Genomic DNA, 20,973 nt, shown 5'->3' on the forward strand with positions numbered 1-20,973 from the left:
AAAATCATGTGATGAATCCTGTATTAGTTTGCTAGGGCTGCCATATATAAAGTACCAAAGACTAGGCTGGGGGGCTTCCACAACAGGAATCTATTTTACTCACGGTTGTGGAGGCTAGAAGTCCAAGGTCAAGGTGTCAGCAAGCAGGGTCGTGTCTCTGAGGCTCCTCTGTGGCCTTGTGGATGGCTGTCTTCTCCTTGTGTATTCACACGGTCCTCCTCCTATACTTCTCTGCGTCCCCGTCTCTTTTCATACGGACACCAGTCATATTGGATCAGGGCCCACTCTGACGACCTCTTTTTGACTTAATTGCCTCTTTTAAGACCCTGTTTCCTAGTTCAGTCCCATTCTGAGATGGGAGGGGTTAGGGCTTCAACATATGAATTTGGCCAGGGCGGTGGGGGAGGGGGCACAGTTCAACCCATAGCAGATCTTAGAACATGATTAATAATCTCAACTTGAAAATGTTTCATTGACCTTCAGTTAAACTAAAGCACTGTGGTTCTCTGGAGGAGGTCATTCATCTGAGACACTGTTTTTGTTTCACATTTAACTATATTTTGTATATAGTATCTGTAGATTCTCTGGATGTATGGTATCTTTACTTTTTTTCTTTTGAATTTTATCTACCTGTCAGTTGCACAGATAATTGATGAAATCATTTTACAGCAAATCTAAGACATATTATTTCACTTGGACTTTCTTTAATCTGATTCTCTAACACAGGGGCCCCCAGTGTCCAATCTAATGCCTGATGATCTGGGGTGGAGCTGATGAAATAATGATAGATATAAAGCGCACGATAAGTGTAATGTGCTTGAATCATCCCGAAACCATCTCCCCCCTAGTTTCTTTCCCCTAGTCCGTGGAAAAATTGTCTTCCATGAAATTGTTCCCAGGTGCCAGAAAGGTTGGGGAACCACTGCTCTCACAGATGGGAACTTTAAATTTAGTATAACCACATACTGTTGTCATACTCAGCAAAATTAATATTACTCAGGACCATCTATGTCTCAGGCCATATTAAATTTTCCCCAGTTATCTCAAAAAAACTTTCAATGGTTTGATTTGAATCTGGGGTAAACAAATCCACATTTTGAAAATATCTCAAGTTTTGTGGATTTTTTTCTATTAAAGTTTCTTCTGCCCCACATTTTATTCTGTGTCAAGGGTTTGTGGAAGAAACTAGGTCATTTGTCATTTTGAATTTCCCAGATTTTGGATTTGGCTGATTTTCTCCTCATGGTTTTGTTTAATATGTTCCTCTGTGCCCCGTATTTCTTACCACCTGGTACTGATGTCTGAGGCTAAACATTTTTTAAAAAGCTGTTTTGGTAGGACAGTCTCTCCTTAAAGCTATCCTGTTATTTGGATATGACCTTATGCCCCGCACAGTAGATGTTGATCAGAAATGTGGAGCAAAATTTGTCTTCGAAGTTATACCATGACTTTCTCTCCGTGATTCTTTCAAGTCGCTGGTTGTACATTTGCAGGGAAAGGTTTGGTGAAAATATAGAGCATTTGTGGCTAAAGTCAACACCATTCCATCAAGCTCTGGGGAGTAGCCATCTTATTGCTGTGCTGTGCTTAGTCACTCAGTCATGTCTGACTCTTTGTGACCCCATGAACTGTAGCCCACCAGGCTCCTCTGTCCATGGGATTCTCCAGGCAGGAACACGGGAGTGGGTTGTCATACCCTCCTCCAGGGGATCCTCCCACCCGAGGGATCGAACCCAGGGCTGCCGCATTGCAGGTGGATTCATAAACATGCCAGGGACACTGTTGGCAAGGGTTTTTAGTTTTCAGTGACGGTTTTACTGTTCTAATGATGACTTTTGTGTCACAAATGATCCATGCTTTTTTCAAGGCTAATAGAATTCTTTCCTCCTTTCGGAATACTGTGTGGCTTTTTGCCAAATGGCTCTTAATAGTTTTTTTGGCCTTGGATCCTCAGAGAATCCAGTGAACATTGTAGACCCCCACCCTGGGAGTTACAGACCCTCCGTCACATCAGTGGGCAGGGGCCCTTTTCTGACACCAAAGGTAGCAAATGCGTGAAGAAGACACCACCCTTGGCTGCTGAGAGTGGGGCCTGAGGGCCAACATGTAAATATGTCTTCTTTTAACTGCTCTATTCTTTGCACAGTCTGACTATTAATGTTTTGTTATATATGATGCAGACCAGCCCCTACTTTTATACTGTTCTTTCTAACACATTTTGTAATATGTTAGAAATATATTACACTTTTTTGCTCATGTATTACATTTGTTTGTATTACATTTGTTTGCCATCTGAATATCAAACCTTAAAGCTTGATGAAATGGCAGCAATTTTGCCTCTGATTTTACTCTGCGCACCCTGCCCTCCAGATTACTTTGACTGATGGCCTTGCTTTCCAGAACCCAGACTCTCTGTCTCTTTTTCAAATTTGCTTATTTGGCTGTGAACGTGAATGTATGTGCTCAGTCGTGTCCGACTCTTTGAGACCCCATGGACTGTAGCCCACCAGGCTCCTCTGTCCATGGGATTTCCCAGGCAAGAATACTGGAGTGGGTTTCTATCTCCTTCTCCAGGGGATTTTCCTGACCCAGGGATTGAGCCTGCATCTCTTATGTCTCCTGCATTGGCAGGCAGATTCTTTACTCCTGAGCCACCAGGGAAGCCATACCAGGTCTTGTTAATAGTTGTGACATGTGAGATCTTCGATCTTTGTTTTGGCATGCAGAATCTTTAGCTGTGGCCTGTGGGATCTAGTTCCCTGACCAGGGATGGAACCTGGGGCACTTGCCTTGGGAGCATGGAGTCTTAGCCACTGGACCACCAGGGAAGTCCCCAGACTGTCTTGAAATATAGAAAACATGGTTTTAAGTGAGAAGGAGCCCAGTACTATGCCATCTCCATGCCATGATGGATATTATTGGACTTCCAAGGTGGCACTAGTGGTAAAGAATCTGTCTGCTGATGTAGGAGGTATAAGTGACATGGGTTCCATCTGTGGGTCAGGAAGACTCTCTGGAGCAGGAAATGATGACCCGCTCCAGTATTCTTGCCTGGAAAATTCGACGGACAGTTTTAAGAGAGAAGGAGCCCAGTACTTAGGTCATCTCCATACCATGGTGGATGTTATTATAAACATAAGACCTGTGTTATGACACCTTTGAAAAGTGAAAGTGAAAGTCGCTCAGTTGCGTCCAACTCTTTGGGACCCCATGGACTATAAAGTCCATGGAATTCTCCAGGCCAGAATTCTGGAGTGGGTAGCCCTTCCCTTCTCCGGGGGATCTTCCCAACCCAGGAATCCAACCAGGGTCTTGTGCATTGCAGGTGGATTCTTTACCAGCTGAGCCACAAGGGAAGCCCTATGACACCTTTAATTGTACTAAAAGGAAATCAATAGGATTTTTATAATTCACTTTCCCCAGAATGTAATCTCCAGCATTAGACAGATAATAGCCTTGACTCTTGCAGGTTTCATTAAGAGACACAACCACTTCTGGATTCTATATATGCCTACAAAATGGAGGAGAGATGTATCTGTTAAGTGTTTAGTAGAGAGACGTGTCCTTGTTGGTAGATATTTTGGAGGCTTATGTCCCTACCCTAACACTCAGAAACTGTGATGTGTTATTTTATTTGTCTAAAAGAGTGAAAGTGAATGTCGCTCAGTCGTGTCCAACTCTTTGCGACCTCATGGGCTATAGAGTTCATGGAATTCTCCAGGCCATAATACTGGAGTGGGTAGCCTTTCCCTCCTCCAGGGGATCTTCCCAACCCAGGGATTGAACCCAGGTCTCCCACATTACAGGCAGATTCTTTACCAGCTGAGCCACAAGGGAAGCCCAGGAATACTAGAGTGGGTAGCCTATCCCTTCTCCAGGGCATCTTCCCGACCCAGGAATCGAACTGGGGTCTCCTGCACTGCAGGCGGATTCTTTACCAAATGAGCTATCAGAGAAGCCCACTTGTCAAAAGGGACCTTGTATATAAGATTACAGTGACACACCTGGAGGTGAGGAGATAATCCTGAATTATATGTGCAGGCCTGGTGGAACCACAGGAGTCCTCTTTCCTGGCTGTGGTCAGAAAGTGATATGACAGAAGAAGGGTCAGAGAGATGCAGCATTTCTTTTTTTTTTTAATTAAAAAAAATGTATTATTTATTTTGGCCGTGCCGTGAGGCATGTGGGTCCCTTTTCCCCTACCAGAGATCAAACCCGTTCTCCCTGCAGTGGCAGCGCAGAGTCCCAACCACTGTACTGCCAGGGAAGTCCCAGGAGGCAGCATTTCTGATTCCGAAGGTGGAGGAAGAGGGCCATGAGCCAAGAACTGCGGGTGCCTCTGAAAGAAAACCAAGAAATGAATTCCCCGTCCAAGTTTCCTGAAAGGATCGTAGCCCTTCAAACACCTTAATTTTCTTCTTTATTTTTTGAGGGGACTCCACACACTGCATGGAAGACTTTGGGGGCAGAGAAGGAAGCTGCTGGGGCACAGAGACGAGAGTAAGGAGTCCCTCCAAATGGGAGTGGAGCGCCCGCCACCCTGCCTTGCCCTGAACATCTGCCTCCAGGGCCGTGGCAAGAGTCCAGTCCATTAAGTACAGCATGCAGTCCTAGCACTTGGAGTCTCCTGTCCTCATTGGTGAAGTGGCCAACACCTTTTAGCCCAGCGAGACCATTTCAGACTTCTAACCTCCAGAACCAGTTTACTATTGTGATAGTAAAGCTGTATCATTCTGAGTTGCTCCCCTTGTGACAATCTGTTAGAGGAGCAATAGGAGGCTAATAAGACACTAAGTCAGGTTTGATCCCTGGGTTGGGAAGATCCCCTGAAGGAGGAAAGGGCAACCCACTCCACTATTTTTAGCCTGGAGAATCGCATGGACAGAGGAGCCTGTTAGGCTACAGTCCATGGGGTCCCACAGAGTCAGACATGACTGAAGTGACTTAGTACGCATGCATGCAAGAAGCAAAATCCTCACAGTGCATAGGAAATTTTAACCAGTGTAACACGGGTAATAGGTTGCCACCTCTTTTAGGTCGTGGTTGAGCTGGGAAAATTTGAAGGCAAGAAGTTTAAAAATTTTCATTTAAAAGATGGACATGCACAAATGGAAGCAGAGCCTCTCCACCTCCATCCGTTCTTTAAGAGAGAAGGACTGACCCTGAACGGGAAGAAGACACTGGCAGCTGACAGCTTCCCCATCATGCTCTGGTGGTCCCCACTGACCGGGGAAACCGGAAGGCTCGGCCAGTGCGGGGCGGATGCCTGCTTCTTTACCATCAACCGGACCTACCTCCATCATCACAGGACCAAAGCCTTCCTCTTCTATGGTAGGTGGGGCTTCTGCCTTTCTCCGTGTTTGCCGACATCCCCCTTCAAAGCCGAGTTACTACTTCTCTCCCAAGGAGGACATGGGGGCTCCCCTTGAAAGCTCATTGCACGCCTGAACCCCTACACTTGCCCCAGAGAAAGCCTGAGCATTGAGTCAATATGATAAACATGTGAGCTGCACCAGCAGAGGGGTGATTGGCCAGGCCACCGGGCATTTATTATGGGGGAGAAAAGCTATTTCTTCTCACCTTTTCATAGTTGGGTACCACGCTCACTGGATTTGGTATTTAGGAACTGGGTATTGATTATAGCACTGATACCAATTCAGAATATCATCTGTAATAATGGCCGGGAGATTTTGATTACCGTAACAGATGTGTCATTGGACACACGCTCCGCACAGTATTTTTTATTTCATTAGTCAGAAATAAAAAGAGTGTTCCACATCAGCTTTTGAGAGCAAGCTGGTATTCATCCCTCCCCCAGGCTGATTATATGTCATGCTGGGATTGAAGGGCCGCCAGACACAGACAGGTGGAGGTGGCGAGATGCCAGCAGCTGTTAGGAATATGGAACTCCTGGACGCTGAGGGATGGTGGGTGTGGGAGAATACAGATTAGCAAGCTCGACGGAATGTAGGCAAGATTAGACACTGACATTTGAAAGGACAGCTGCTTTAGAGTGGTGTGAGTGTGTGTGTGTGTGTGTGTGAGTGTGTGTGTGAGTGTGAGTGTGTGTGTGTGAGAGTGTGTGTGTGAGTGTGTGTGTGTGTGAGTGTGTGTGTGTGAGTGTGTGTGTGTGAGAGTGTGTGTGTGTGCATGTGTGTGTGTGTGCATGTATGTGTGTGTGTGAGTGTGTGTGTGAGTGTGTGTGTGAGTGCATGTGTGTGAGTGTGTGTGTGTGAGAGTGTGTGTGTGTGCGTGTGTGTGTGTGTGCGTGTGTGCGCGCGTGAGTGTGTGTGGTGCGTGTGTGTGTGTGAGAGTGTGTGTGAGTGTGTGCGTGTGTGTGAGTGTGTGTGCGTGCGTGTGTGTGTGTGTGAGTGTGTGTGCGTGTGTGTGTGAGTGTGTGTGTGAGTGTGTGAGTGTGTGAGAGTGTGTGTGAGAGTGAGTGTGTGTGTGAGTGTGTGTGTGTGAGTGTGTGTGTGTGTGTGTTAGTGCTGGCTGTGGAGTGACGGGAATGAGACTGGGGTGTAGGGCTGAGTCATCCTCAGTGTTCTGCCACCAGCTTAAATAAAGCAGAAAGTGGCCTCAGCAGGGATCAGGTGCTGTGGGGGCCCTACAGTTGGTCAGGGCTCCAGAGCAAGGGGGACTTCCATGATGGCTCAGCGGTAAAGAACCTGCCTGCTAATGAAGGAGATGCTGGTTTGATCCCTGGGTTGGGAAGATCCCCTGGAAGAGGAAAGGGCAACCCACTCTAGCATTCTTGCCTGGAGAAGCCCCATGGACAGAGGAGCCTGGTGGGCTGCAGTTCATGGGGTCGCAGAGTCAGACACAACTGAGCGACTTTCACTTTGGCACACTTTCAATTTCACATAACTAAGGTAACTAATGAGAACGTATTGTATAGCACAGGGAACTCTTCTCAAAGCTCTGTGGTGACCCAAATGGGAAGGAAACCCCCCAAGAGGAGATATATGTATACATATAACTGACTCACTTTGCTTTACAGGGGAAATTAACACAGCATTGTAAAGCAATTTTTATGCCAATAAAAATTAATAAAAAAGTAAAGTAAAACATTGCATATGACAAAAAAATACTACAATAAACCATCCAGGTACATGGGTGAGATTCCATGATGACTCATACCCAGCAGTGGAATTGTTTGGTATGGATTTACATTTACTGGATATTTCCAAACCAATATCCAGAGCGATCGCACCACAGTCAGTATCTTTCAAACAGTGAAAACCGTTAACATGTTATCCATGCACGTATCGCTCCAGTATTTCCAAGTAATGCGCTCAGATTGTGACTTTGTGGTTTTTCAGTTTTGGGGCATGATATATTGATTCTTACTATGGAGGATGAGTATTTAACTGTCCTTCATAACCCTGCTCCTCCCACTCATCTCCTAGCCCCACACTCTTCCTCAAAAGTTGTATCATCATTTTAGACAAACATCTAGTTTCTATATCTTCACGTGGCAAGCCATGATTTAAGATACTAAGATTTCTTTTGCTGCGCAGATTGTTTTCCCTGGAGAAGCACCAGATATTCTTTTTTTTTTGCTTGATGTGGACCATTATTAATGTCTTTATTACAATATTGCTTCTGTTTTATATTTTGTGTTTTTTGGCCTAGAGGCACATGGGATCTTAGCTTCCTGACCAGGGATCAAACCCACACCCACTGCACTGGAAGGCAAAGTCCTAACCACTGCACCACCAGCGAAGTCCCCAGATATTCTTAAAGAAGTGTCTCCCAGAGATTCCTGACCTGTCCGCTTGAGCCGTCATCCTTTCTGTCTGGTGCCCAGGTACCACCCTGGCTGCCCATCACTGCAGGAATTTCCTCGATTTCACTTATGTGTGGGCTTTTCTGTTTCTGTTATGTCTTATCTTCCTCTTTCTTGGTTTGTGTCTTTATTTATTTGGCAATGCCGTAACGTGCGGTGGGCTTCCCAGGTGGCACTAGTGGTAAAGAACCAGCATGCCATCTCAGAAGATGTAAGAGGTGCGGATTCGATTCCTGGGTCGGGAAGATCCCCTGGAGGAGGACATGGCAGCTCACTCCAGTACTCTTACCTGGAGAATCCCATGGACAGAGGAGCCCAGTGGGCTATAGTCTATGGGGTTACAAAGAGTCAGACACGACTGAAGTGACTTAGCACGCACGCACGCAGCATGCGGTATGTGGGATCTTAATTCCCAGAGCAGGGCTCGAACCTACGTCCCCTGCAGTGAAAAGCTCAGAGTCACAACCACTGGACCCCCAGAAGTCCCAGGCTGTGTCTTTATTTCAGCGTGTGCTGAGAAGGGTTCATGGAGGGTAAGTTTTTTAGGGACTTTGTATGTGCGAACATGCACTTATTTTACCTTTACTTTTACCGATGGTTTTGCTCAGGACAGAATTCTAGTTTGGAAATTCTTTTCTTTCTGAATTTTTAAGACATTGTCCCCTGTCTTCTGACTTCTAGTGTTACTGCTGAGGAATCCAGAGCTATTTTGATTTCCCATCCTTTGTAGTGTACTTTTTTGTTCCCTTCTCCTTTCTCTCGGAAAATATAGAACCTTCACTTTTTCACCAGTTTGGAAATTCAGTAATGAGTTTTCCACTGATTATTATTATTATTTTTTACACTAACCTTTAAAGTGTCACTTGAGAAGATGAAAAATTAACAAAAATAAGCTTATTATTTAACATAAAGTAAAATATGAATATAAAACAGTGTTAAGTGTGTATGTGTGTGGGAATCAGAAGAGGTTTGCCTACCTGGAATTAAGACTTTGGTATTCTTGACTGCTGAGAGATTACGTAAAAAGAATATTCTGGGATATGGGATAAAGTGCAGATGAAGAAGGGAAAACCACTATAGGGGGATACATTCAGGCTTGAAATGTAAGGTAAATCAGACAAAACTTTTCTAAAAGGTCAATAATCAATGATCTTGAATTTTTAGGGAAAATATCTGAAAGTTTACAAATTATGGGGGAGTTACTCTGTTGAAATCATAAACATCATCACAAAACAGTTTTTTACCAGATTACTGAGTAATTGGCATTCTATCTGAGACATTCATGTTAAGAAATTCAGTAGTGGTTGCTTTGCTGTTTGCTGTCCTTCTGTTGAGGTGAGCACTCAGATACCTGGTTGTCAGGAAGCCTAGCATGCGTGCATGCTCGGTTGTGTCTGACTCTTTGAGACCCCATGGACTGTAGCCCACCAGCCCAACAGGGCTTCTCTGTTCATGGGATTCTCCAGGCAAGAATACTGGAGTGGGTTGCCATTTCCTCCTCCAGGGGATCTTCCCCACCCAGGTACTGAATGCTTATTTCCTGCATTGGCAAGCAGATTCTTTACCACCGAACCACCTTTGTGTAGACCATAAGAAAAATGTCAACAGTCTTGTGGGATTTCAAAGACAGGAGAGAGCACATATGATTGGAAGGATCAGGAAAGGCTTCATAAGACCTCCTTCATAAAATAGGGGGAATTTGAAGTGGGACTTGAAGGAGAATGGAATTGGATTATATTGGGAATGGAGGACATTTCAGTATGAAAATCAGCATGAATGGGGGCGTGGAGTTAGAAAATTATGGGTAATGTCTGAGGTTACAGCACGGAGATTGGATGGCTATAGCCTAGTTTCATGCAAGAGAGAGACTGAGATTGAAGGATATGTTGAAACCAGAGAAATTGAATGGCCTTTTAGGAACCAACTCAAGAAGACTTCCCTGGTGGCCCAGTGGTTAAGACTGTGTGCTTACATTATAGGGGGTGCGGGTTCAATCCCTGGTTGGGGAACAAAAATCCTGGATGCTATGCAATGCACCCCCAAATAATAAAAGTTATTTTAAAAACCCACTCAAATACTGCACCTGTATTTATAATTCCACTCTGTTAGATGCGGCTTCTCTTCTCCACATTGGTTATTTTGTCTCTTTTTTTATATTGTTTCATTCAGTTCAGGTCAGTTCAGTTCAGTCGCTCAGTCGTGTCCGACTCTCCGCGACCCCATGAATCACAGCACACCAGGCCTCCCTGTCCATCACCAACTCCCGGAGTTCACTCAAACTCATGTCCACAGAGTCGGTGATGTCATCCAGCCATCTCTTTCTTGGTCGTCCCCTTCTCCTCCCGCCCCCAATCCTTCCCAGCATCAGAGTCTTTTCCAGTGAGTCAACTCGTCGCATGAGGTGGCCAAAGTATTGGAGTTTCAGCTTTAGCATCAGTCCTTCCAATGAACACCCAGGATCGATCTCCTTTAGAATGGACTGGTTGGGTCTTCTTGCAGTCCAAGGGACTCTCAAGAGTCTTTCTCCAGCACCACAGTTCAAAAGCATCAATTCTTCAGAGATCAGCTTTCTTCACAGTCCAACTCTCACATCCATACATGACCACGGGAAAAACCATAGCCTTGACTAGACGGACCTTTGTTGGCAAAGTAATGTCTCTGCTTTTTAATATACTATCTAGGTTGGTCATAACTTTCCTTCCAAGGAGTAAGCGTCTTTTAATTTCATGGCTGCAATCAGCATCCGCAGTGATTTTGGAGCCCCCCAAAATAAAGTCTGACACTGTTTCCACTGTTTCCCCATCTATTTCCCATGAAGTGATGGGACCAGATGCCATGATCATTGTTTTCTGAATGTTGAGCTTCAAGCCAACCTTTTCACTCTCTTCTTTCACTTTCATCAAGATTGAGCCTCTACAATATGTCGGGCACAGCACCAGTAATGGGGAATAAGGAAGATAAATAAGGTAATGATGATATTTGCTTCTGTCCTATATCATTTCCTGCATGTTAGAGTGTGAAGATCTTTCCTTTTTTTTTATGATGACAGGGCAGCATCACCACATCTTTGTGTCTCCCCTTCCCTCTGTACAAACACAATGCCTTGTGCACATTTGACTCTCAGGAAACAGTCACAGAGACTTAGAGCCCGAAAGGACCTAGGAGTATAACCTCCTCTTTGTACAGGCGGGGAGACTGAGGCTCGGGAAGGGGAGGGAGGGATGTGTCAAGAAGACACAGAGGTTAACAGCAAGGCGTTGGGCGGAGAACCAAGGTGCCCCGACCCGATCTAGCACTCTCTCCCCCAAACCGTATGTGAATGTACACTCGTGACTATCATAAAGCCTGGATATTTAGATTTGGGGATTGCTTACAGTATATGGTTTTAACAGATTGATTTAGAAATTCAGTTCTTTGATAGGGTCTGTTGAGCAAAACAGAGTGAATACCGCACACTTTTTCTGTCTGAGGCTTCCAAGTTCTAATTAAGTAGGTCACCGAAAGCTGCAGATGGGACTTTGGCTCAGCAGAATTGAAGAGGAAAAGGCAGGAAAATGATTCAGGTATCAGAGGCTGACCTAATTAGTGGAAATGAAAACTCGAAGGATTTTGTGACCTCGAAGATTTTGTGAAACAATTTTTTTTTTTGGAAAGATTTTCTTTCTATTGCCTTGGGAGACTGACCTAAGAAAATGTTCCTAGGATTTATGTCAAGGGACTGTTTTGTCTGTGCTCTCTTCTAGGAGTTTTATGGTACCGTGTCTTACATGTCAGTCTCGAAGCCATTTTAAGTTTATGTTTGGAAGCACACATTCTTTATGTTTCTTGCTGATCCTTTAAGACCTCACTCAGGGGGTTTTCACCATCCCCTAACTGGGCAGAACTTTGACTTTTGTACTCACTCTCAGGGAATGGATAATTGTGTGATCACTTTCAGTTACAAACACAGTTTCAAACTTAGTAAATGGAGCGTTCAGCCCCACGGCCATGCCTAGTGTTATGTATTTTTGCGTCCCCAGCTCGGACCTCTCTTAGTTCAGTTCAGTTTAGTTGCTCAGTCGTGTCCAACTCTTTGTGATCCCATGGACAGCAGCATGCCAGGCTTCCCTGTCCATCACCAACTCCCAGAGCTTGCTCAAACTCATGTCCATCGAGTCAGTGATGCCATCCAACCATCTCATCCTGTCGTCCCTTTCTCCTCCTGCCATCAATCCTTCCCAGTATCAGAGTCTTTTCCAGTGAGTTAGTTCTTCACATCAGGTGACCAAAGTATTGGAGTTTCAGCTTCAGCATCAGTCCTTTCAATGAGTATTCAGAACTGATTTCCTTTAGGATTGACTGGTTTGATCTCCTTGCTGTCCAAGGGACCTCTCTCACGCTGCCACAAGCCTGCAATGTGTCTCCTGCAGGGCAGGTCTTTCCTCCCTCTAACCTCTCCTCACTTCCTCCATCCTGCACCACCTGCCTCGTGGAGCCTGGCGGAGATGCCATGAAGACAGCGAGGAGAATTAAGCAGACAGGATATTCCTTACTTGGCCGTGTGGCTTTATGTCCTGTGAACTCAACAGGTGGTTAGAGAGGATGGCCTTGAGGGGTTTTGGCAGATGATTAAAGTATACTTTTTCTATCCTGGGGCCTTTTTGTGGCATTTCGAGTTTTCCTGCTGGAATCCTGGCTTTTTCAGTGTCCTTTTCCAGGAAGTTGCATCTCTGCTCTGGGTACTCATGTGGGATGGCTTCCTAGCTCCTGGATCCCGCAGCGCATCCAGCTTCTTTCTGCTGAGCTGTGTCTGCCTGGGGCTCTTTGTATTAGGAGGACCCAAGACTCCCCACGTGCTCACATGTGTCGGTGGGAGGAGCTTTGGGGGTGTAGGCAGACCAGAGCACAGCTGTCCCCCTTTCCTCTGTCATGCAGGCAGATCACCATTCCCCGGTGAGAAGTATCCGGGAGGGCGGTCGGACCTGATCCTCACCCTCCTGAGTTCCTCAGGTAGGCGCTCGTCCTCTGTGTCTCTATATTTCAAGGACATATTTCAGGTTTCTCTAGGTAGCTCTGTTGGGGCAGGGTTTTCAGAGCAGGGCAGCAGCCCTCTTCATGGAAGTGCTTCATTCATCTCACAGGCCCTTCTGTCGCCCCTTTCTGTATTCTTGACCTCGCTGAGGGATCCATGAGTTGTAGAACAAGCTCTCCTTCATTCCCTCCGGGAATTCTGCCAGTGGGGATGTCTGCACTGTACAGAGTCCCTGAGACTTCATGAGTAATGCATCTCTGAACTGTTCTCCGGGGTAATTTCTGCTGATCTCAGCCATTATGAGTCAATCCTTATTAGTGGTTTTTCTCTGGAGGTTGATTTTCCTGTGTGTGTGTGTGCGTGTGTGTGTGCACGCGTGCTCAGTCATGTTGGACTCTTTGCTACCCCATGGGCTGTAGCCCGCCAGGCTCCTCTGTCCATGGGAATTCTCCAGGCAAGAATACTGGTGTGGGTTGCCATTTCCTCCTCCAGGGGATCTTCCCTACCCAGGGGTTGAACCCAGGTCTCCTGCATTTTTACCTCTGCACCACCTGACTTTTCTGGGCCCTGCCTACTGAATGCAGGTAATAGGTAACTGCCTTTGCCAGATTAATATTTGTTTAAGAGGTGGAGGAAGAAATGGACTTATTTTGGACCGTGTGGACAGCAGCAACATTGAACATGGAAAAGAAGCTCATAGCTGAGTGATAGATCATATGTGATGTACAATGTATGTATAGATATGTATAGGTGTATCTACCTGCATATGTACATCTTTGCAGTAATCAAGCCCCATGTCCAAACTGCTATGTATAGAAAAAATAAGCTACAAGGATATCCTGTCCAGCGCAGGGAATAAGGCTAATATTTCATAATAACTATAAATGAAGTATAATATATGAAACTTGTGAATCACTCTGTTGTAGATCTGAAACTAACAAAATATTGTAAATCAACTATATCTCAATTAAAATAATTGACTTTTCATTTTTGCTTGAGCAAATAATGACACATAATCTTTACAGAAGGTAAACCCATTCTCAGAGCTCTGCTCGGACACCTGCAGTGGCCTCCCATCTCGTTAAAATTCCAGATCCTCAGCCTGGCCTCTGACTCTGCGGGCCCTGCTGACAGCTCTGTTGTCACCTTTGTCACATCAGTGGGAGATGATGGGTTATCAATCTCACTATAAAATCCTCAGTGTGATGGTGTCACTGTCCATGGTTGGAAAGCAAGGAGACGGAAACCTTGGCCAAAACTTCAGCCCTTTGGGTAGGAGTTGTGACAGTTTTGTTGGTCATTCGTGTAATAGGTGTGAGTAGTTCTTTCACATTCATTACTGTCTCTAGGAAGTTGCTGCAAGTGATACGAGAATGGGGGAGAACTGAACCAAAATTAAATTCTCTACCACTTAAATTTCTAAAGCTTGAGAGTTTTTGATCTTCCTTGTTTTGCTGTGGGTGAGTGGTTCCCAAACCTAGCTCATCCTAAGATCATAGATGAACAGACAAAGAAACAAACCCCTAAGTCTCTGCGCCCCACTGCAAACTTACTCAGAATCTCTAGTGTTGAAGATTTCATGATCTGTCAGCTGTATATCAATTTGTCTGCAAGGTAGATTGGCTTGAGAAGGGTTTTGCAAGTTGTGCGGAGGTGTTGGAAGGTGTGGGGAGGGTTGGCCCAGAGATTTTGAAACCAAACCAAATTAAAACAAAACAGATTTTCAAGAAAGAAAACTTAGCAGTAATGCACAATGTTTATACTTGTAATAATGAAAGCACTTGATAAACTCTTAATCAGAAATGGATGAAGAGGGAAGACAAGTGTGTGTGTGAGGGGATGGGAGAATTAAATCTATACCTTCCATAGTAAGAAGGCAATAGGTATTATCTAAAACTGAAAAATCAAGAAATAGCCCAGTAAATATGTTATTTAGATATTTTTGAAATGCAAATACAGAAGAAACACCTGGAAAAATCAAGGTGGTGACTTTTGGCACGTGGAAATAGGGAATGCAGTGGTAGCACCCTGCTCTCCTGTGTTACTGTCTTGATAAAACTATTTCACACTGAAAGCTGTATACAGGTATTAATTTGGTATCAATGAAAAGTGAATTAGCAAAGACATTTTGTCCTCAGAGATAGTGAAGCACAAAGATAGTAAGAACAGCTGTTAATAAATTATCCAAATCCTTGACTTTTTTTGCTTTATTAAGATACCTCTCAGGAAGAGTGTTCATTATGCAAAGGCATTAATATTTTACAGCTAAGGTACTCATTTCCTTCCATCAAGAAATTGCCTTTTCGTATTATCTGATTTTCAGTCTTTCCAGCTAAATACATCAGCCGAGTTTTGCTGGAGTTAGTCTGGTCTGAGGACAAAGGCTGTCGTGAGCGTCATGATGTTTAGTTTTAAGAGTTGTCTGGTCAGGACTGGGAGCTCTTCCCCTTGTTTTCTGACTTTGCCTTTTTGACCCTGTCTGGTCTCTGAGAGTGTGTGATGGTATAAAGATGAAAGGAAGAACAGAAGTGAGAGAAAATCGGAAAGCGCTTCTCAGGTTAGATTTACAAATCTGAAAGGAATCATGGAAGTGACAAGTGCCAAGAGCCAGGCGTTGTCCTGCTGGAGGCAGCGGACAGATTGCATCACTGCAGTCTCACCAATTTGGGCCCCTGGATATGCTGGTGCCCATCCAGTTCTGGGCTGATTTCTGACACCCAGAAACCCTGCGAGACCAATCTGGCAGCTCGTTCTTCAGAGCAGGCAGCCACATCTCTCATGGGCCCTCAGAATAAAACCAGGCAGCTTTAATGGATAAGTTTTCTTGCTTTTAAAAATTAAAAGACAAAACAAACCCAAAACAGCTTCAGCTGGAGAGGAAGTGCAGCAGAAAATTTCTTTTTGCAGAGTTTACATTCACAATTCGATCCACCCCATCTCAATAAGTTCTAGGGCACAGATTAGAGTTTTCTGGCCTTGGAGAAGTGGGTCATTGGGGAGATTCATGTGTCACTACTGTATCATCAATAGGGGCCTACTGTATAGCACAGGGAACTCTACTTGATACTCTGTAATAACCTAAATGGGAAAAGAATCTGAAAAAGAACGAATATATGTATAACTGAATCACTTTGCTGTATGCCTGAAACTAACACAACATTGTAAGTCAGATATACTCCAAAATAAAATAAAAATTTAAAAAAAGGAGAAAAGAGAAGAAGGAAAAAAGAACAACCAGCGTCTGTCCGTCTCTTAGCTGGCTCTGTGTTACATTGTTGAGTAAGCTGGAAATCTCCTGAAATATACAACATTTTCTTTATTAGTGAAAACGTAGCCTCTCTGAAGGAAGAAAGTAACCCACTAGGGCTGATAATGGAGATGAGGGCAAAGAGAATTTTAAGAAATAACGGTCATCAGTCCTGTGTGCTTAGTTGCTTAAGTCATGTCCGACTCTGCAACCCCATGGACTGTCTGTGGGATTGTTAGATATTTAGACAAGGAGTGGAGCATTGGACTAACTTAAGGTTTGGATGTGTATGAATAGGCCACGGAACTCCATTTTTTGAGGAAATCATGTGCTACATGTAATTTGGGAGAATTTGAGACTATCTCAGGATACATTCCCTCCTGATGTTGTACAGCTGGGATGGAAGAACCATTTTTTTTTTTTTTTTTTAATGTGTGGCACTGTGCTAGCTGCTGGGGTTATAGTGGTTCCATAACCTGGTTCTATAAGCTTGTCTGCAGCAGGGTCTGCCCTCATGGGGCTTAGCTGGTAGCTGTTGTTTAGTCGCTAAGTAGTGTCTGATTCTTTGCGACTTCCATGGACTGGAGCCCACCAGGCGCCTCTGTCCATGAGGTTTTCAGGCAAGAATATGGAGTGCGTTGCCATTTCCTTCTCCAGGGGATCTTTCTCGACCCAGGAATTGAAGACGAGTCTCCTGCATTGACAGACGGATTCTTTACCACTGAGCCAAGAGTGAAGCCTCATGGAGCTTATGAGTTTGGTAAATAGGATGCTACCAGGCGGGGATAAACATGTTGGCTTGAGATGGAGGGATCAGGGAAGCCTCTCTGAAGATACAACATTTGAGGTTGAATCTTGAAAGACGAGAGGAATCATTCCTGTGAAATGGAGGGAATTCATTTCAGGGAGGGGGGACTGCAGATGGAGATGAGAAGGGAAGGAGTCTGATATGATGGGAGGTCAGAAAGAAGGTCACTGTGCTGAGTCAGTGTGCGTGTGAAGGAGGATGGTACGAGATGAGATTTGGGAGATGGGGGCCAGGTGAAGGGGCTCCCTCACATAGAGTGAGAGGGTTGGATTTGTTGTAAGGGCAATGGGGAAGCAGCAGAAGGTTTTAAGCAGGGGTGCTGTGCTCTGATTTTTATTTTGTTCTGTTCTGAGATGTGCTTTGGAAAGAGCCCTGTGGGTTCTCCTTGGAGAAGGGATTGGAATGTGAAAGTAGAAGCAGGACACAGTTTCTGTGAAATAAGTGGAAATGCTGCAGCTCTGTATTAGGATGGGAGGCAGGGGAGAAAGAAATGGGTAGATCTCAGATGTGGTTTCAAGATAGACACGATGTCCTGATGTCTTGCTGCTGCTGCTGCTAAGTCACTTCAGTCGTGTCCAACACTGTGCGACCCCATAGACGGCAGCTCACCAGGCTCCGCCATCCCTGGGATTCTCCAGGCAAGTTTTAGTGGTACCTATTTTCATTTATGTAGGTGTCCAAGGAGCAAAATTCACTGTACGCATTCATTTAACTCCGCGGCCTCTCAGATGCTTAGTTCAGTCTTGTGTAACCAACTTAACCACAACTGTGATGCATAAAAAATGCTCTTCATTTCCTTCCTGGTGCGATGATAAAAAATAAATTATTGATCACTAAATATTTTGCTTCCATAAGCATGTAAATATTTAATCCTTAAGGTTATTGACATCTGCATACTTTACTTTCCTGAGTACAGACGTCTGAATTTGACATTCAAATCACTGCGCTGTCCTTAGTTGCTCAGGCATGCCCTTATGGACGGGAGCCCGCCAGGCGCCTCTGTCCATGGGGATTCTCCAGGCAAGAATACTGGAGTGAGTTGCCATGCCCTCCTCCAGGGGATCTTCCCAACCCAGGGATCGAACCCAGGTCTCCTGCATTGCATGTGGAATATTTATTGCCTGAGCCACCAGGGAAGCCAAATCACTAGTGACTATATATTTCAGTTGCATGCGAGGCGCAGTGATTAAAATCCAAGTTGTGCAAGGGTCGTCATATAATTCACAGCCAAAAACTTTAACGTCTAAAAATGTGAATACAGATTCATTAGGTTCATTTGTTTACTGATGAAGCCATTAGCATTTGATCAGTAAATGTAGGAGAAAAACATGTAGTGTTACTTATATGAGTCACGCGCCCCCCTCCCCCCAGTGTCTTGAATCACCTGGAAGAGTTAAGAAGAAAATGCAGCATTTTGTTTTCCACGGCGTATCAATTCAGTGTCTCTGGAGATGAGATCTGGGAACCTATGCTCTTTACCAGTTTCCCAGGACATTATGATGGGGCCAGACCGGTGGACAGGTATTGGAGACAGCTGATCTCCTAGGTGGCTTCCACCGCTATCATTTTATGACTTAATATATGGGAATTTGTAGATGTCCTTGCTTTTATATCCCGTTGTCACTTCTGTATGCCTATGATTTATTTGATGCTTAGTCTTTGGTAACAGAATATCCAATTATAACTCCGTGCCTTTGGGAATATAAGCTCCTCTTTAGAGACATCTGCCTAGTGACAGAGTTTTCAAGAATGTTTTATGTTGAGACTGGAAAAGTGTTTGTAATTGAAAATGTGGATTTTGATGGTTCTTTCAAAGGAATTATGCAATTAGGGTATTCTTTTAGTCACATGGGCACAATTTAGTCTTTTGGAAGCACTTAGTTGTTGGACCAATACAGCATCTGATGATGCCTGAAAATGTTAGAACCAGGGGCCTCTGCTTAGAATCTGATTCTTATTATTCAGCTGATGCTGAGCAAAAGCATGCGTCCTGGAGGGCTGAGATAGAAGTTCTTCTCGATGGTCTCCAGCAAACAGTGCACAGACCCAGAATGCACAACCTCTCGGGGAGAGAGGAGAGGCTTCTGCATGTTTCTATAAAGCTATTGAGTAAGGCTGACTGGGGAATAGGGGGCAGGTGTTCAAGGTCATTTGACTTAACTGTCTGCTGCAGTGCATGTATTCCTGCTGCTGCTGCTAAATCACTTCAGTCGTGTCCGACTCTCTGTGACCCCACTGACGGCAGCCCACCAGGCTCCCCTGTCCCTGGGATTCTCCAGGCAAGAACACTGGAGTGGGTTGCCATTTCGTTCTCCAATGTGTGAAAGTGAAGTCGCTCAGTCGTGTCCAACCCTTAGCGACCCCCGGACTGCAGCCTACTAGGCTCCTCCATCCATGGGATTTTCTAGGCAAGAGTACTGGAGTGGCTTGCCATTGCCTTCTCCGTATTCCTAGGTTCCTTCAAAACGATCCCTTTACATTCTTCATTGATCAGTGCCTGTAAAGCTCCTCTTATCAGAGACTCTTGGGACCAAGTCTTGGGACTAGCGTGGCCCATATTCTCTTTATTCTCAAGTCCACTAAACTCTAGTTTTTATATTCACACGTGGCATCAAGTAGCTTGCAGGCTTCCTAGTTGTCTTGGAGTTTAAAGTGAAGGCAAATACTCTTATTTCTGAAGTCGCCTACTTTCAGCCTCTAAATGCAGTTTTCCAAACACTCCCTGGTTGGGTGGCCAATACCTGGAGAGGAGTTGAAAGCATAAAGAAACAAGCATTTTGTTTTTTTATGGAAACCAGGTGACTGCTTGGTTTTTACTTATCCTGTAACTTTGATCACTTTAGCCAATGCTCTGTCTTAATTGACATTTGGTACCAGGACATCATGGTGCCCACACAAGTAGATGATTTTCTCAGTTTCAGTTTTCGCATATGAAATGATGGATGGTAATGGTGCTGGTGGTAGAGGGGCGGTGTGTTTCAGCACGTGGAAAAGATTTGCTCGGCTTAGATACAAACTAGATTCTTTTTTTTTTTTTACCCCATGTGGCATGCAGGATCTTAGTTACCCAACCAGGGTTGGAACCTGTGCCCCCTACAGTGGAAGCGTGGCGTCTTAACCACAGAACCATCAGGGAAGTCCCTAGATTATCTCTTTAATTTTAGCGGAGATCAAGTGTTTGACCTTCTTTTCCTCTGCCCTCATACCTCTTCTGACTTATTTACTGGCCAGCATTTCTGCTTGCCTCCTCTTCTTCCTCAGTTGCTTCCTTCATTTCTGGCATGAACTATAGAAATAATCTCTTCGTAATACCCCATCATGCTCTATTTTGTATCACTTTGTTCCTTGGGAGAAAGAAGCTGAAAGTTGTCTTACACTAGCCAAACTCTTATTAAAAACACAGACTGACAGGAAGAACTTCTCTCTTCATGACCAAAGGCAGGTCAGTTTTATATATTTCCTTATTTTGCAGAGATGATGTGACATTTTTTTTTTTTTTTCTGGCAGGGAGGAGGTAGGGTGAGCTATACTGTAACCAAACTACGTATCCCACATTGCTTGAGAAACTCTCTGGTGGAATGGAAAAGCCTGGGATTTGATGGTCAGCAAGAGCTGGGCTGAATTCATGTCCACTACTTGTGAGATCTGTGACATTACAACTGTTATAATCTCTTTAAGCTTCTTTTCTTGTTTGAACTATGAGAGTAAGTCCAATTTCTTTAAGGGTTTTGTGAAGTTTTTAGATAATTCATGTAGATTGTATACCGTGTTGCCTGGGGCATGGTGGTTGCTCAATAAATAATGACAGAATTATCAATACAACCTGAGAGTTACTGTTATATTTATTTATAATATTCTTTTATTATCCTTTTGAGATCTATGGTTTCTGAAGTGATGTTCCCTTTTTCATTCCTGATATTGCTAACTTATATCCCCTCTCTCTTTCTTTAGCCTAACTAAGGTTTATTGGTGTTATTGATCTTTTCAAAGATCTGGCTTTTGATTTTATTGATTTTTTGTTTTCCAGTTCATTGATTTCTGCTCTAATTTTTGTTCTTTCTTTGTTTCTACTTACTTTGGATTTAATTTGCTCTTCTTTTTTGTACTTTCTTAGGGTG

The 20,973-nt window shown here is 44.3% G+C and overlaps 1 protein-coding gene across 4 annotated transcripts in view; it reads left to right on the plus strand.

Moving 5' to 3' along the window:
- Window positions 1–20,973, plus strand: part of POFUT3 (protein O-fucosyltransferase 3) — a 105,414-nt gene that overhangs the window by 9,354 nt on the left and 75,087 nt on the right. For 3 of the 4 annotated variants that reach the window (XM_088832499.1, XM_088832498.1, XM_055416573.2), the window contains one exon: window positions 5,037–5,331. In XM_088832499.1, coding sequence (XP_088688625.1) covers window positions 5,037–5,331 — 295 coding nt within the window. Of the gene's footprint in view, window positions 1–4,432; window positions 4,501–5,036; window positions 5,332–20,973 lie in introns of all 4 variants that reach the window. The other variant, XM_088832497.1, reaches the window with a different exon arrangement.

Source organism: Moschus berezovskii, chromosome 26 (genome assembly GCF_049115385.1).
Source record: "Moschus berezovskii isolate FMDL1 chromosome 26, NW_MosBer_1.0, whole genome shotgun sequence".
Lineage (NCBI taxonomy): Eukaryota > Metazoa > Chordata > Mammalia > Artiodactyla > Moschidae > Moschus > Moschus berezovskii.